The following is a 17,959-nucleotide window of genomic DNA, read 5'->3' as shown; positions in this document are numbered from 1 at the left end:
ATGCCGAATATCATGCTCAGCGCCTACAGCAAACGGGATCAAATAACGTGCACATCCTGAAATCAGTTCAGGATCTGTGATGTTGACTTTCCGACCTTCCAACATCATTTCTCGTAATGATATCAATTGATGATATTCCTTGGCGCTTGTGAGATAAATAAAAATCACATTGTCAGTGATTCTTGCAGTATAGTCTGCAACGCGATGTATGCCAATTATGCTGCTATAATCTATAATTAGGTTGTGCAAAAAATCAGACAGCAAAATGTTGTTCATGACTGGCTCTATCTGAACGACTCTGACTTTGTCTCTATCGACGCCATCATTACTAATTGTGACTTGTAAACGTTCAGTTGACGCTCTATTGCGTTTGCGACTTTCCTTCTTGCTCGACATCATAACTCTAGAATGCATAATATAAGAAGGAAAGTTAGAATCTGAAATTATAATAATAAAATTCATTAAATAGAAATTTATGACTTCTAATAGTCATAAAGTATGTGGCTGTAAATTGATGTCAATTTTAGCGAGTTTCCTAATCGGTCTACGCTTAATTTTTCCGTTCGCTTTGCGAACATCAGCAACTCTGGCTTGGCCATCTTTCCCGAAGAATAATTTCACCACCCTTCCACGGGGCCATTCTTTTCGGGTTTTATTTGGCTCGATCATTAACACAAGATCATCTACTTTTAATGGATCTATTTCCTTTAGCCACTTGATCTTTCTTGTCAAAATTGGTAGGTAATATGCAGTAAATTTCCGCATAATCTCATCAGCCAACACACGACCTTTCCTATAAACAGTCCTATCGTCAACTTGTACATATTTGCCATTATGCATTCCTGGTAATAATGGCCACCCTGGTCGATGTTTTGCAAGATGATGTGGTGTTAACAAAGCATCATCCTCAGCATCAATTGAATTATGGGTCAATGGTCTCAAATTTAAACGATGACTTGCCTCTGCAACGGCAATGTTTAACTCAACACGAGTTACTTTCTTGTTAGTCAGTGTATCAGCTATGGATCTTTTCACTTCCTTGATGAGTCTCTCGTAGAATCCACCAAACCATGGTGATCCTGGAGGTATAAACTCCCAATCTACGCTCATATCCTCTGATAATTTTGGTCCCAGAAGTGATTGTTGGTTCTCAAGAAATAACTTTGTATTATGATAATCCTCTTTAAGGATCTTTGAAGTTCCAACAAAGTTGGTGCCATTATCACTGACAAACTTCCTCACGGGTCCATGAGCACCCCAGAATACGACAATTGCTTCCAATACTCGAAGTGACTCCAATGAGTCCAAGATGTGTAAATGTACAAATCGAGTAAGAGTACATGTGAAAATCATTATGTAGATTTTCTTTACTCTGCCATAACAAATTACGCTCAGCGGTCCCATTAAATCAACTCCCGTGACTTCGAATGGCTGCAATGCTGTATTGACACGATCTTCCGGTAAAGGTGCCATAATTGGGTCATATGGTTGCGCGCTGATCAGTTTACAGTAATTGCAATGACTCTTGACTGTCCTCATTGAATGTCTGACTTGTGGAATCCAACATCTCGTTCGTAATTCAGCTATCTGTGCTTCGATAGCAATATGTTTATACTTCTCATGATAAAACATCAACAAAACGTGTGTAAGTACGTTTTTCCTCGGCAAAACAGGAACAAACTGCTGCGGGAAGCTAATTGAATTCAAATTAGCGCGAGAATTGATTCTCAACAGTCCTTGTTGATCACTAAAGACACTCAATTGTGAGAATTCTTTATGCTTTATCGGCTTTCCTTGCGTGATTTGTTCATATTCCTCAACATATGTTTCACGCTGCATCTTACGGAATATAAATTGTTCGGCTCTTTCCAAATCAGCACTATTTAAATGATTAAATCCCTTATATTGTTCTTTCAATTTCATTCGCACGGCAATGTTATTGAATTGTTTGGATTTTATAAGTGGAATGAATACGTCCAAGTATAATTTAAGTGCTCTAGCCACTGCGTTCTTTAATTTCCGCCATCTTGCACGAATTGCTGGTCTCAATCTATCAATAAAATTGTCATTTGCTATTGGACAATTTACAGGTGGCAGTTCATGTGATGAAAAATTTAATTTTTGTAAATAAATATTGCTAGCGATGTATGTTTCATCAACTGTCAACTTGTCTGGTGTTTGTGGCCAACTCTCTAATGAGTTTTTCAAAAATGCCGGTCCAACAAACCATTCTGAACATGAATCAGAAAAATCAATTTTCTTGAACTTTGTCACCATATCTGCAGGATTTAAATTTGTTGGTACGTAACGCCAATTTTGTCTCTTGGTCGTTTCCAATATTTCCTCTATTGGAGATATTGCATATTTCAACAATCTTTGGTGTGGATTTATTATCCATCTCAATACGACTTCTGAGTCGCTCCAATAAAACTGCTCAAATTGAATGTCCTCCATGACACTCACAATTGTATGTCCAATACGTGCTGCTAAAACTGCTGCGAGCAATTCCAATCTTGGAATCTCTTTAATCTCCGTTTTAGTCTGAAGTCTCAATGGCGTGACTTTTGCTTTCGCCATCACGATATTACTCTCAACTCTATTGTCGAAATGAGTAACAATGTAAGCTACACATCCATACGCTTCCACTCCAGCATCACAAAATATGTGTAGTTGAACTATGTCCGCTTTTTTGAGGGACTCTAAGCTGCAGTATCTACGACGAATTTTTAATTTGGCTACGTTCTCAATTTCAGCTAGCCATGTTTTCCATTCTTGTTGCATTTCCTCAGGTATCGGGTCATCCCAATTAATTTTTAACTTCCAGCTACGTTGTAATAATATTTTTCCTCTAATTAGGAACGGTGAAATCAGACCCAGTACATCAAAAATTCTTGCAATTGTACTAGCCTGATGATGATGATGATGATGATGATTTGTTTATTTTACCAAAATGGTATTAGAGTTCTTGCACATGTCAATTCATAAATTTTTACAAAATAATTCAATAATAAAAATAAAAAAATAAAAAGTGCACTGAAAAGGACAAATGTGTAATATCCGTGACCCTCGTCAAAACGCATCCGTAGCATATTACTAATTCGACCATCTGTCACAGCCATCTCTAACTAGGTAGAGCCAAAAACGTCCACGTATCATCCACCGGTGTTCTCACACTCAAGTCATTACTACTATTCAGTTCTCAGGTACCCGAGAGCCACCATGATCCCTTAATTCATAGACTTGTTGATCCCTTTTTGTCGGATGATGATTAAATTCAGTCACCAATTTGATAAAATTATTGCGATCCAACTGAAACACAAATGAGTCGCTTACAGTGTCCCAGTTGCATCCCAGGACCTTGGTTGTGAATCCTTCAGCTTCGTTGGCCAATATTGGCATCAACTCTTGTTTAACATGTGTCCCTGGAAGTCCTTTGAGAAACTCCAGTGAATTACTTTGGAACGAAATCAAGTTCCAATTGATGTGACTGCAAATCTCTATACACTCTAATGCTCTAGAAATTGCTTCAGTAACAGTTGGCTCAGACGTGATGACATCATCCATGTACATCTGATTTATAATTGTATGCGCTGCTTCAGGATACTTTAATGACCAATTTGTCGCATTCCAATTTTTCACAAATTGCGACACGAAAGGACTGCAATTTGGTCCAAAGGCCATGACATCAAGTATCAATGTTTTGACCTTTTGTTGTTGATTCTCGCGAAATAATATCCTCTGGCACTGCTGATCTCTCGTACAAACTCTCATTCGATGAAACATCTGCTGCACATCAGCAGTGAATGCGATTTGATTCATTCGCATCCTCAATAACGGTTTGATCAAGTCTATTAGCAGGTCTGGACCTTTCAAAAGCTTATCATTAAGCGATACACCTTCATACTTGGAACTAGCGTCATAAACGATCCTAAATTTGGGTGGATCTTTATTTGCATTTACAACTAAACTCAGTGGTAAATACCAAATGTTGTTCCAGCTTCCATTCAAATCCTCTTCATTGGCGTATCTCAAATAACCTAAGTCAATCAATTCCTTTACTTTGCTGACATAGGCTTCATAATATCCAGGATTTTTTGATAATCTGGATTCTTGAGATAATAAACGACGATAAGCAACGGGAAAATTGTTTGGCAAAGATGGAATTACATTATTCTGTCTATTCCATATTAATGGGACTTCAATAGTACCATTCGGTAGCACTTTCATCTCCTCACGTAAAATAGCAATTGCATTGCGTTCAGCTTCTGTCATACTTGAATCTTTGGATCTAATGCCTAACGATTCAATTGAATTGAAGTAGGTGAGTAAATCATGAAGCTCCTCGTTGGAGACTTTACCATCCTCACTTGTCTCATCACAAACTCGGTATTTGTTGCCATTTGCTATGGCTGTTACATGCATGTTGATGGATGATGGCAAATCCTCTAATGGATTTCCACCGTATACTGTGACTCCCAGCTTAGCTTCCAACGCTACTGGATATCCAACACCGCCTTCTAATAGTCCACTAATGCTCTCAATTGCAAATGCATGAGGGCTGCCAATTAGAACCACTGGTTGCTCGTTCATGTAGCTATCAAAGTTGACATTGCGCAAATACGGAAATTTCTGTTTCATAATTTCCATGTCCAACGACCTTTCTGGCAGATCTAAATCAGCTATTGAGTAGCAATCCTTCAATACTAATTTTTCAGAGTGCTCTAATACACCTTGAACTTCCATATCGAATTTAATCGCCATACATTCCTTTATCATTCCATCTGTCCATTGCAAACTTAGTTGATGAGGTTTGCCAGTAATTCCTAGTTCGACTCTCAAGTCATCTCTCACCAAAGTTACCTCAGCAGCACTATCGCCAATACTGTATGCGATAATGTGTCCTTTAGGACCGATGAATTTGTTCTTAAACATTTTGATAGTCTTTGGCATTTTCTCATTAGACAGCTGGTTCATTTGTATAACTCCAGCTAAGTTGGTACTGGAATTTGGAATTAGACTGTAATGTCTAGGTGCCTGTGCATGAAATGCCCCAGGTGCGTTTGTGTTCGCTTGCACCACATGTGCTTGTTGTACTTGATTTGCAATTGCATTGACTGCTTGTTGATTTCCAATAATTTGTACAGGTTGTTGTGCGTTATTAGCACCATTTCCCAAATTATGCTGAGCATTATTGGAATTTCTTCTTGTATTTGGACGTCTATTGTTCCGAAAATCATTTCCATTTTGTGATTTCTTGCATGCGTAATGAATTGAAGCATGATGCTTATGACTGCATCTTGCCCCATTGCCAAATTTCAGCCCACAGCTAATTTTTAAATTGCATTCAACTGCTCTATGTCCACTTGAAATCACACAATTTCGACACAACTTCTTTTCATCAATGGCTCTCAACCGTTGATATTCATTCATCGCTTGATACTGACTGCATTGCACTGTGAAATGTGTTGCTCTGTTGCAAATTTCACATTTCTTATCGATGGCATTTACTCGACTCAAATCATATCCCATATAGGGTGCAGTTGATCTATCTCTGATGTCAAACTTAAAATCCTGTTTCGAAACGCTATTGTTTGACGAAACTGTTGATCCTGTTGACATGACTTGTGCTGGACGACTTTTATCTTCCTTTTTGAAACCTTTATCTCGTTTCTGCGCTGGCTTTTCATCCAATATAGGCAGTCTTTCACTCAAATAATCGTAAATCGTTTTAAGGCACACGACCACTTGTTTGTTTGGATTGCTTCTTATGAAAAGCTCCTTGCATCGCGCCTTATCCTCATTGTTAAACTGCTCATAAATCGATTCCGCTAATTCATTCGAATTTAAATGTCCAGTTTTGGCATATGAACACGCAGCGAAATAGCTCTGCAGCACAACTCTGATTTTGACAGCATCTTCACGGTACAAATAATTGGGAATTTTAAGAGAGAAACTTTCTGTATCAATCATGCTATTGTTGACTTGCAATCCTGGATTTTGATTCGCACTATTTGATGGTGGATTTAAATTCCTTCTTGTTGACTCATGTGGAATTTCTGATCCTTGAGAATAAAATTGACTCATATTAATTGACACGTTTGATGAATGCACTGGAGGAACATTTGTGGACTCTATTGTCCTGGATGTTAATAATGCAGCAAGTTGCTGTTGCATTTGATCCATTTGACGCTGCCTGTCAGCTTCTCTGACTCTTAATTCTGAAAGCTGACGCTCTAATGCGATAGCTCTTTCAGTTGCTCTTCGTTCATCACCTTTAGCTTTGATGACTTCATGTTGAAGACGAGTTTTATCAAAATCAATACTTGGCTCTATTGCCGATTGATCACTACTTTTAACTCGCTTGAATGACTCCTTATCACTTGAATCATACTCCTCATCAGTGTCAAATTCTGCATTCATTGATTCTATTGTTGTGTCTCTCAGGAAATATTTTCTCCTGGATCTTATTGACTCGCTGTACTTTGACGACTTGTAAAATGTTGTGGCATGTGTATTCAACACATTTTCTCTGCATGTAGTACATAGCCAAGGCACAGCTTCTTCACTCAAATTTTCCAAATTTAATCCAATGCAATGTATGTGAAAAACTCTATTGCACGTATAGCAAAATATCATGGGGTTGTATTGGAAATTTGCAGTGGTCGGATGTAAATACTCGGCTGTCCTGACAGGAAATTTACACTTTGTTACTGCACATTTGAATTCAGGCTTTACTTTGGTGCCTGACAGGAAATAAGCTCGAACTTTTGATGCTAGTGGATCCTTCTGATCTAATTGCTTTATAAATTCAGCATTTAATTGTCCATCCTTAAACACCTCCATTATGGATCACAATTTAATTTCTTGTATTTGTTGTTGTTGGAATTAAATTGTAAAATTGAAGATCGTGTGTTGGAGGTTAGATGACTGCCAAATATTCGTTAATTGCTTGCTCTAATGCAAATACAATCAACACATGCGATTGAACTGACCTCTAATGGACAGTAATAACTCAATCGACTTGATTAAACTTTTAACCCTGAAAATACGAAAAATAATTTTCTATTAAATTATTTTTCTCACCAAAATTTTCCTCAATTGGAATTTTCTTTGAATTTTCTTCTACAGCTTCTCTGCAATAGTTAATCACTCCTCGGAGTATCTTCTACCAGGACTCGCTCTCTCTCAAATTCAATTAATAAAAAATAATGTCGTGATGTGCGTTCGATGAAGGCATGAAAGAAAAAACGCTGTAATAAAATTCACGAAAAATGCCTCTAATATGACTTCTCGAAATTTTATTCCAATGCTGTATAAATGCTGACGTTTTCTAGTAAACGTATATAAAAAAAGAATTAGTTAAAATAGGCCTTAAACATAATTAAAATCCATACTTATTAATTGGTGCCTTTCGCACTACCACTACTTCACTATGATTGTACGTGTCGATACAGAAAAGACAGGGGGTTTCTATGCCCAATATTGAAAGCGCTTCTAGCGTGTTAGCAAGTATTCAAAAAATAACCGTTACAAGTAAGAATGTAATGTGAGTGTGTATGAATAAATGTGTGTGTGTTTAAATAATTCAAGTAAGAAATTCAATTAATTTAATTCATAAATTGACTGTCACTTTCAAATAGTGACACCAAGTTAGAGTCATGCCAGCCAGGTTTCGGATTCGTATTCGATTGATTTAGACTTTCATTGTTCGGGACTGTTGCATTAAAATCAAGTTTATTAATGAAAAGCTTGTAAAAAGCCCTTTGCTTTGAGTGGTAAATGTCATTCGCTATAATCAAAATCCAGTTCCTAGCAAGTTCCTAATTTATACAAAATGTGTTAAATTTAATTCATTATTTTCAACAGAAAGCAAAACGTCGTGTAAAATGATTGATACTAAGTTGAAATGATCAATTTGAAATTTTTTTATAAATAATAAATAACTTTTTATTTATCAAGTTTGAGCCCTTTTACAACAATTTATTGCATTATATGTTTCTTCAAAAAGGTAAATGCATAAATTCCATGATGATTTCCAAAGTTAAAATGCTTCGAATGGCAATTTAAAATTATATGTTAACTGCAAATATTCATGGTAATTTACAATTAAGCAAAAAGTTTTACAATAATCATCTGCAAGTTGCATCACTAGGCTTTAAGCCTTTCATGGTCAATTCACACACATCTGCTAATTTTTATTATTACATTCTTAAGAGTACTTGTGGCTTTAAGATCAAATATGGTCAAGAAATGCACACGTTTGACATAAAAAACATCATTAATATAATTGAGCCATTCCGACCTTTCAGCCTTCATTCAATGGTAGGGTAGGTCAAGTATTTTATGTGTTCCAAAAATATATCAACTCTCTTTTGTTGACTAACAATATTCAAAGCTACAAGTGTTGCAAAAATAAGTTTTCAATTGTTTTAGTCTTAAAATCAAAAATTTTATATTTTGAATACATTTAAAAATTTGTAAAGTTTATTAAAAACTAAATAAAATAAATTAAAATTTTATCCAATTGTGAAAAAAATTAAAAAGAAGAAAATTCAAAAAATTAGAAAAATATAAAAATTAAATCTGTTATCGAATATCAAATATTAAAAATAAATAATAAAAATTTGTAGATTTTTAAAAAAAAATTTAAGACAAATTGAAAATTAAGAAATTAATTATCTTCAAAATTTAAAATAAAAAAATTAAAAATGTCCTTACTAAAATTAAATTTTTCCCAACCGAAAATAAATTTTAACATTTTTCGCATCACTTTCTGCATCTTTTCAATTTTCAATTCAGAAACATTCCCCCTGATAGATTGAAAAGAAAACAAAAATAAAAACACAGACCAGAAAGCAGCTCAAACAAACTCAAAATGTCATCATCGGAACGTGCAAATAGTGTCGAATATGATAGTGAAGCCGAATTGGTTCAAGAATATCAAAAAACAATGTCAAATCCAGCTAATATCAACTATGGAACACAATATTTATATGATCAATTAGTGGACGATGTGATTTTACAAATTGTTTTTCGTGCTCATTTTGAAAGCAAGCATCCGGTAAGTCGAGATAAAATTTTTAGTTTTGTTCATTTTGGTCAACTCAGGTAGTCAAAAATTATCTGTAGAATATATAAAATGGCTGAATATCCATCGAAAAGTTGAGATAAAATATTTTCAATTTAGGAATTTTAAATTTTTGAATTGTTTTTTTTCTTTAGAGTTAAAATTTTCTAACATAAAAGACAATGAATTGACATAAAACTTGATAATTAAAATTCTGTATATTAGGAATATTCCATATGACATTAGGAGAAAATTTGGAAAGGAGGAAACAGTTTTAAAATTTGTCTTTAAATGGTCCAAAAAATGGAAGAATTGAATTTAAATTTTTTGGAAATATTCCTGCCAAATTCTTGATTGATTATTTCTTAAGCACTAGAAGCGTAGCCATTAATTTTATTTACGTCCTCAAAATTGAAGTTTTATTTTCAAAAAGGAGTTTTGAACCCTTCCTCATTAAAAACACTTCCAACTTGGGCACCACCATTCGCAGCACTAACTATATGACTCGTAGTTGCCCTAACTTAAAGTGATTTCGAATTTTGACTCTTTTCATGCCGAAAATTGCGGTTTTTGAAAAATAAATTTTCAACAATTTTCTTAATAATTAACAGGAAATCTACAACTCTGATTCTCAAGACGAAAAGAAAGGAGGCTCACATAGCGAATACAACAGTAGCGGTAACGGAAACAAATTATTCAACTGCAAATGTTCAAACTGTGAGAAAGTTGTGTCAGCCAACAAGTTTGCAAGTCATTTAGAGAACTGCATGGGCTTTGGACGTAATTCAAGTAGAATTGCAAGCCGAAAGAAAACAACAAATAATTCATATTATGATTCTGAGAGTGATACAGACACAAATTGGAATGAAAGGAAGACAAAGAAGAAGTTGGGAAATGGCCGTAGCAATGGGAAGAATAGCAAAAAGAATTACGGCATGTGAAAGTAAATTTACTCCTATTTTTAGGAGTTAAAATTTATGACATGACAAATCAGTAACTGATTCATCATATTCCTTTAGGATATGGTATATAAGTAAAAGATTATGAAATATAGAGTTAGTTAGTATTTAACTGCTATAACTAAATACACTTGCTTATATACACTTACTGATTTATCATGTCTTAACTTGCTTAATAAATCAACTTAGGTTAAAATTGTCCAAAATTTTATAAAGTTTTATGATAAATGAGAAGAAGAAAATGTTGAATTAATTAAAAATTTGTAGGATTTGAAATAATAAACTGAACTTGGAATAGAATTTAAATAAAAAAACTGAATTTTGAATAGAATTTAAAATAATAATTATATTTGTAATCATAAAGTAAATAAAATTTGAGTAGATTCATTTATAAAATTTTGATTTTTATTTAATTTATCGTATTTTAAAAATCAGTTTTTAAAATTTTCAGATTATTTTAAAATTAATGTAAAACTTCGACTTGTATGCAATATTTATTGAATCCTACATAACTTACTTACTTCGCTGGCCTTACAAATCAATTATGATCCATTGCCTACCTTAGTGTGTGTCTGAAACTGACACTATCGCTTGCAATCAATTCCCAATTACCGATATCAAGTTGCATTACCCAAGCATTACCATCCTAATCGACAGCGTCTCTCCAAGAGTTCTTGCAGCACCCGCTTGAATCCTATATTATTGAACAGAAATATCTTAGCCATAATCTTCATAGAATCGGCTTGATATGGATCCTGTGAATGTAGATCATCTGAAATCACCTACACCCTAATCCTTCTTTTCAAATTTCGGTATGATAGCATCGAGGGATTAAAAATTAATAAAAGAGCCATTAAAATGAGAGTAAAAATTTGAATTAATATTAAAAAGAGATTTTTGGTGCATTTTTATTAGTCAAGTTTGAGATTTTCTCGTGTTTAGACGGTTTGGAAGAATTTTCTTCGCAAAATGAAAGTTTTAATCTTATTTAGTGCCTTGTTAGTTCTTACATCACTTAATTGTACGTTTTTACACATAAAATGATATAAATTTATCTTTTAAATCCTAAAAATTCAATAAAAATCATAAATTTAATAATTTAAAAATAAACTGATAAGAATTTTTGTTGAGATGAGCTGGGAAATTTTATTCTCTCATGACCGCAAAGACCCAAACAGTTCTGACCTACCTCAACATCACTAATTCTGTTGTTATTGTTTACAATTCTCTTTTTTTAGTCACTGTCTCATCAGTACTCAAAAATTGTAGTCCATTTGAATTCAAATGCACTGAGGATAATTCCTGTATACCCGATGAGCTTGTTTGTGATGGAAAGGCTGATTGTTCAGGTCGGACAGATGAAACTGAAGAATTATGTCAAAAATTACAATGTCCAAGATATAGTTTCCGATGTGCATATGGGGCGTGCATAGATCCAACAAACGTTTGCAATGAAAGGAAAGACTGCTTAGATGGATCTGATGAGTTATCAATAAATTGTATTGAAGAAGAAGAAAATGAACATGTTGGATGTCCGTAAGTACCAAAATCATTACAGCCGAATACACCTCGACCTAACTTCGATTATTAGAGTAAGCCCGAGCAGAATAATTTATTCGCAAGACCAACTCGTCGTATTTACGGCAAAACGGAAATATTCCTTCACGGCTACATCACAGATGTTATCTCATGATTTTCTACATCATCGTACATCATGCTGTTCGCCCAGCACTTCCAGTAACTTAAAAATTCAAATGTCTTTTCAATTTCAGGCTCGATCAATACCGATGTCGTTCTGGTGAATGCATAGATACAGAAAATGTTTGTAATGGAGAAGTTGACTGTTCTGATGGTTCCGATGAAGAAGAAAACATTTGTCTTAAAATAACATGTCCACAAAATGCATTTCGATGTCGCTATGGTGCATGTGTTCCAAAAAGTTTTCGTTGTACCGGAACAAGTCGATGTGCAGATGGTTCCGATGAAGATGAACTACTATGTGGAGCACATTATGATGTTTATTTAATTAAAGGAAACTCAACTGGAAAAATTCCACCTGGATCTTGTAGATTACCATCAAGAAATGATTTACGGTATTTAAATTCAATATTTGGTGAAGAATACTTGCCTGGTGGATATGTCCATGATGGGGAATATATTGAAATAGTTTGTAAAGGTGGAACGACTATGAATGTCAGCATGGATTTTGATTCTTCCAATAGCTGCGATAGAACTAAGTGGACAAGAAAATGGTCATTATTTCCTGAATGTCAAAGTTAGTTGTGTTGTCTCGGAAGGCATATGGCGAAAATGTGTATTAAATTTCCAGGATGGCTTCAAGTAGAGGCCATTTTGAAATAGAACTCTACCAACACTGCCTTGTGCCTTCCGACAATTTCACAGTTTCAAAAATAATTAAACTTGAATTATTTTACAGCAATTTGCAGTGGAGCAGATGTGATTGGTCGAACCATTAAAACAGTATGTGAAGTAAATGACAAATTTGTTCCTTGCAATCAGCAGCATGTTGTTGGCACAATAGCTCATATAACTTGCGGGGCTTACTATGAAATGCCTGATTTAAATGTTACTAAGCATTTATCTCAGAAGTTGACTTGCTTATCAACAGGAAGTTGGGACAAAATTGCACTTCGTTGTTCACCAAAATGTGGTCGAGTTACACAAGCTGCAACAGCTTATGTTATTGGTGGTAAAAAGGCTAAGAATGTGGCTGAGGTATGGAAATTTTCAATTAATATTTCGCTAGGCATATGATGTGCTTAAGAGTTGTACTAAGTTCAGCATATTGATTCTAATAACTTTAGGTCCCATGGGTTGCTGCAATTTATAAACGTGACTATCTAATTTGCGGTGGAACAATAATTTCTGAACGATTAGTTATTTCAGCGGGTAAGTATCAATTTGAAGTCAATCTTTACCGCATTTTAATTCTTAAATTTTTGTAGCCCATTGCTTTTTCAAGGAACAACCAAGTAGCTTGACAGAAAGTGTCATCCTTGAAGATTTATCCCTCTTCAAAGTAGCAGTCGGAAAATACAATCGAGACATATCGGCTCAAGAAACGTTTAAATCACAATTTTTTAATATTAGTGAAGTAATATCAGTGCCTGGATATGATGGCTACATGGGATTCTTCTCAGCAGATTTCATTATTGTTGTTCTTGATGACTTTATTGTTTTTCGTCAACACATTGTACCGATTTGTATAGACAAGAATACAAATTTAGAGGAAGAAATGATAGTTGAGCAAGGATTGATAGGAATTGTTGGTGGTTATGGATTCACAACAGCTGGAGGAAGTCCAAGTGATGTCCTTAAAATTGGAAAATTACCAACAGTCAGCTACAGTCAATGTAAAAAAGATGCACCACAAAATTTTAAGCAATTTGTGACACCAGATAAGTTTTGTGCTGGTAGCGTAAGTGGCGGTGATGCTGTATGTCAAGGTGATTCTGGAGCAGGATTGGCATTTCCACAGATGAAAGATGATGAAGAAATTTACTTCCTTCGCGGTGTTGTCAGCAATGCAAGACAAGTTGAAGGAAATTGTGATTTGAGTTTTTATACAATGTTCACAAATGTTTATCATTATATGAGATTTATTAAGTCGGCTGAAAAGAGATTTCCATCTTCTTAAAAATGGATATATTTTAGTTGGTAACTTTAGGGGTCGTTTGCTTGTTAGGCTTGCTTTATAGGAGAGTGTGGGATGGGGGGCTAAGATTATGTATCAGCTTAAACAATAGAACAAATTTTTAAGGACATTTAATAATGAAAAGGGAAGGGGATCTGCAAAAGGAAAGATCATGGTGTAAAAATTACCAAAATTCAGCCTCAGTCCAGACCAACGAGACTCTGACTTCAAGCCAGAGTCAAATCGGCCTGGTGTTATATTTTCGGCTATTTTTACACCTTAAGCTTTCCAAAGCAGTTGTTTCAATAAACAATAAAACCCTAAATTGCATTCCTTGTATATTAACTTTATTTTAATTTTTCTGAATCAAATCTCTTATCCAATCACGATAATAAGCCAGCTTTGTGAAGACAATTGGACCATCCAACGCACAACCAGCTCCAAATGAGACGATTCCAATCACATTTGACGAGAAATAGTACTGAGAAATAAATGTTTTGTTAAAATCATCAGGAAATACTTCAACTGCAATTTTGTATTGCAAAGGACTTCCAGAGTAACCAAAGCTGAAAATTAATAATTTATAATCTTTTACTGTAAAACATAAAGTGTGCCCAATTTTACCAGGTTTTTGGATACTGAGCATTTTCCTGCATAACTTTTCCAATACTCTTAGCACATAATTGACTGTCAATTATTCCACGGGGTAAAGTCGAATCATCAGAAAAAAATTCGGTACATTTTTCATATGAAACGAATTCAGCTCGCAGCCCAAGTAGAATATTGGATCGAACACGATCTTCTGTCTAATGTAAAGGAAAACATTTTTAAATTAACGATAAATAGTTTTTACCGACTTTTACCTCTCCATATCCAGCAATTGTCCAAAATTTTTCTTCGTGTGCTGCTTTATATTCTTCATCTAAATCAGCAATGCATGAAGGTACAACAAACTTATTAAAAATGATTTTTTCAACCGTTTTAATCAATGCAATGTCATTGTAGTAACGAGACTGAGTATAGTCTGGATGTATAATGAATTTTTCTATTCTGACTTGTTGTGCAATTTCATCATCTTCAGCTGTAAATAGGTAACGATCACCAAGTCGAGCTAAGTCAGGTTCTTTCCTAGAATTTATAGGAAAATATACATTTGACTAATCTAATTTCGACAAGAATACTCATTAAGTTGTTCAAAGTATTAACTACCAAAAATGTTCTAATTTATAGCCTTACTTATCAATAAATCTGCAATGCGCAGCTGTTACGATGTATCTCTCATTAATGATTGACCCACCACAGTTGTATAAAATGCTTTTATCTTCTTGAGTCCAACCAATGGCTGCAATATTTGGACCATCACCTTTTCGGACTAACTGACCATTAACAATAGGAACAGTCGTTAATTCGAATTTTCCATTATTATTGTGGCATATCGGATGATCATCGTCCCAAAAATGATCTGGATTTTGTTGGAAATTTAGCGTTTTATTAAGATTATAATATTTCAATAGAAAGATAAGCTAGGGGCGTTCTCATAGTGAGTTTTGGAGCTAAAACTTCTCCTTTTTGCAGGCACTAAATTAAAAAATTATAATAAGTTACCGTCAGTGACATCTTTGTTGATGAATTCGCAATTTTCTTGATTTTTGGGGATGATTCCTTCTGAAAATGCTTTTGCAAAATGATCAATATTAATTTTATTTCTTCTAAACATTAAGAACTCGTTTGTGCATGTTTCAAAATCAGTCAAATCCAATTCAGTTCTCTGTTTCGAAATTATCATTTTATCTTGTACATTTGGACAGCAAATTACAGATGTTGATGGATCATCGCTATAACTGCAAATTCTCAAAGTTTTTACATCATTCCGATAAGCTTCGTATTCTTCATTACAATCAGTAACTTGTTTGCATATTCCTGGTTCTTGATTTTCTAGTTCACAAAAATGATCTTCAAATAATCCATTTAAGTATTCAATTTTCCGTCCATTTAAAGCAATGAAATATGTCGCGAAATAACACAAAATTTTGAACTTCATAATTGATTTTTAAACACTTTGAAGAAATAAAATAATTTTGCACAAGAATTGAATATGCAACCTTAAGCGACAAAATGCCACTGAGGTTCAGCATAAAACTTGATTTTAAAACTTTTTCTCCAAGAACTAAAAACTAGTTTTTTAAAAGGATTGCTTCACAAAGAATTAATCAGAGACAAGTAAATAAATCACATCCGATGATGCAGAACTTGAACTACCTAGAAAATGCTAAATAATTAAGCTAAAAGCTATCCTTTGAGGACGGTCCAAAAGACAATAAAATCCTAAATTTCATTACTTTTAAATCAATTTGAATTTTATTTTAATTTTTTTGAATCACATTTCTCATCCAATCGCGATAATAAGATAACTTTGTGTAAACAGATGGACCATCGTACGCACAACCAGCTCCAAATGAGACGATTCCAATCACATTTGATGAGTAATAGTCCTGAGAAATAAATGTTTTGTTAAAATCATCAGGAAAAACTTCAACTGCAATTTTGTATTGCAATGGACTGCCAGAGTCACCTTGGCTGGAAATTAATGGATTAAATTAAAAGTATCACTTTTTAAACCTGCACTAAAATGAATTACCAGGCATCAGGGAAGATTACAGTGTCATTAATAATCTTTCCATCACTCTTAACACATAACTGACTATCAATTATACCACGTGGTAAATCCGGATCATCAGAAAATGAGTGATTACATTTATCATAAGGAAAGAATTTTGTCTCTATGTCAAGTAGAATGTTCGATGAATCAATATTTTCTGTCTACATTCGAAAAATCATAAAAAAATTCAAGAAAAAAAATAATAATAAATAAAATAAATTTTTAACAAATGATACCTGTCCATATCCAGCAACCGTCCAATTTGACTTTTTATATTGTGCATCATGTTTTGAGTTTAAATCAGCAATGCATGAAGGCACAACAAACTTATTAAAAATGATTCTTTCAACAGTTTTAATCAATGCAATGTCGTTGTAATAAATAGGTGGAGTATAGTCTGGATGTGAAATTATCTTTTCTATTCTAACTTGTTGTGCAATTTCATCATCTTCATCTGTAAATAGGTAACGATCACCAAGTCGAACTAAGTCAGGTGCCTTGCTAAAATTTTTAAGAAAAATATACATTTGACTAATCTAATTGAGACAAGAATACTGTCTAAGTTGTTCAAATTTTCTCAAAATACAAACTTACTTATCAACAATTCTGCAATGCGCAGCTGTTACGATGTATCTTTCATTAATGATTGACCCACCACATTGGTATAAAATGGTTTTGTTTTTCTGAGTCCAACCAATTGCTGCCATATTTGGACGATCACCTTTTCGAACTAACTGACCATTAACAATAGGAACAGTCATTACTTCGAAGTAATCATTATGGTTGTGACATATCGGATGAGCATCGTCCCAAAAGTGATCTATATTTAATTTGGAATTTCGAAAACAGTTAACTGTCATGTTTTAAGACAAGAGGAAGGGAATCGCATCAACAAGGCCTAAACTGGAGTAGTTCGGTCGAAAACAGGCAGGCAAACGGACGGACAAAGTGCAGACATTAGTGTCTTTACCTTTTAAAATTATGCGCTATAAATGTGCATCACTTACCGCTTGAGAGATCTTTGTTGATAAAATCACAATTTTCTCGATTTTTGGGCATGAGTCCTTCTTCAAATGCTTTTGAAAAATGATCAATATTAATTTTATTTTGCCTAAACTTTAATAACTCATTTGTGCATGTTTCAAAATCAATCAAATCCAATTCTGGTCCCTGTTTCGAAATTATCATTTTATCTTGAGTATTTGAACAGCAAATTATTGAAGTTGATGGATCATCACTGTAACTGCAAATTTTCAAAGTTTTTTGATTTTTCTGATAAGCCTCGTATTCTTGAGGACATTCAGTAACTGGTCTGCATATTCCTAATTCTTTATTTTCTAGTTCACAATCATCATTTTTGGATAATCCATTTAAATATTCAATTTTCTTTCCACTTAAGGCAATGAAAAATGTTGCAAAATAACACAAACTTTTAAAATTCATTTTTTTAAACACTTCGAAGAAATAAAATAATTTTGCGCAAAAATTGAATGCGCAACCTTAAGCGACAAGATGATACTGAGGTTCAGCATAAAACTTGATTATAAAACTTTTCCCCAAGAACTAAAAACTCGTTTTGTAAATGAAATGATTAACAAAGAGTTAATCAGAGACAATTT

At 34.0% G+C, this 17,959-nt stretch overlaps 4 protein-coding genes across 4 annotated transcripts; 2 read left to right on the top strand and 2 right to left on the bottom strand.

Annotated features, from left to right (window-relative positions):
• The first annotated feature begins 8,802 nt into the window (after positions 1-8,802).
• On the top strand, positions 8,803-10,262 carry LOC139096847 (SAGA-associated factor 11 homolog). Its single transcript, XM_070648603.1, has 2 exons — positions 8,803-9,061; positions 9,679-10,262. The coding sequence occupies exons 1-2, from the start codon at positions 8,876-8,878 to the stop codon at positions 10,006-10,008; spliced, it is 516 nt and encodes a 171-aa protein (XP_070504704.1). The 5' UTR covers positions 8,803-8,875; the 3' UTR covers positions 10,009-10,262.
• Positions 10,263-10,995: 733 nt separating this feature from the next.
• On the top strand, positions 10,996-14,026 carry LOC139096861 (modular serine protease-like). The gene is made up of 6 exons (XM_070648617.1): positions 10,996-11,047; positions 11,265-11,562; positions 11,799-12,301; positions 12,464-12,762; positions 12,852-12,936; positions 12,993-14,026. The coding sequence occupies exons 1-6, from the start codon at positions 10,996-10,998 to the stop codon at positions 13,682-13,684; spliced, it is 1,929 nt and encodes a 642-aa protein (XP_070504718.1). The 3' UTR covers positions 13,685-14,026.
• On the bottom strand, positions 14,016-15,804 carry LOC139096826 (serine protease snake-like). Its single transcript, XM_070648582.1, has 5 exons — positions 15,287-15,804; positions 14,918-15,143; positions 14,545-14,809; positions 14,306-14,487; positions 14,016-14,247 (listed from the first exon to the last, which is right to left on the bottom strand). Exons 1-5 carry the CDS (start codon positions 15,720-15,722, stop codon positions 14,034-14,036), a joined length of 1,323 nt encoding a protein of 440 aa, XP_070504683.1. The 5' UTR covers positions 15,723-15,804; the 3' UTR covers positions 14,016-14,033.
• A 207-nt stretch (positions 15,805-16,011) lies between these two features.
• Positions 16,012-17,819, bottom strand: LOC139096825 (venom protease-like). The gene is made up of 5 exons (XM_070648581.1): positions 17,348-17,819; positions 16,935-17,160; positions 16,577-16,841; positions 16,320-16,501; positions 16,012-16,258 (listed from the first exon to the last, which is right to left on the bottom strand). Exons 1-5 carry the CDS (start codon positions 17,781-17,783, stop codon positions 16,045-16,047), a joined length of 1,323 nt encoding a protein of 440 aa, XP_070504682.1. The 5' UTR covers positions 17,784-17,819; the 3' UTR covers positions 16,012-16,044.
• Between the last annotated feature and the right edge of the window lie 140 nt (positions 17,820-17,959).

This window comes from Chironomus tepperi, unplaced genomic scaffold, assembly GCF_022539635.2.
Source record: "Chironomus tepperi strain 1889 unplaced genomic scaffold, CSIRO-AGI_Ctep_v1 contig_408, whole genome shotgun sequence".
In the NCBI taxonomy this organism is placed as follows: Eukaryota; Metazoa; Arthropoda; class Insecta; order Diptera; family Chironomidae; genus Chironomus; species Chironomus tepperi.
This window is presented reverse-complemented; position numbering and strand designations above follow the sequence as displayed.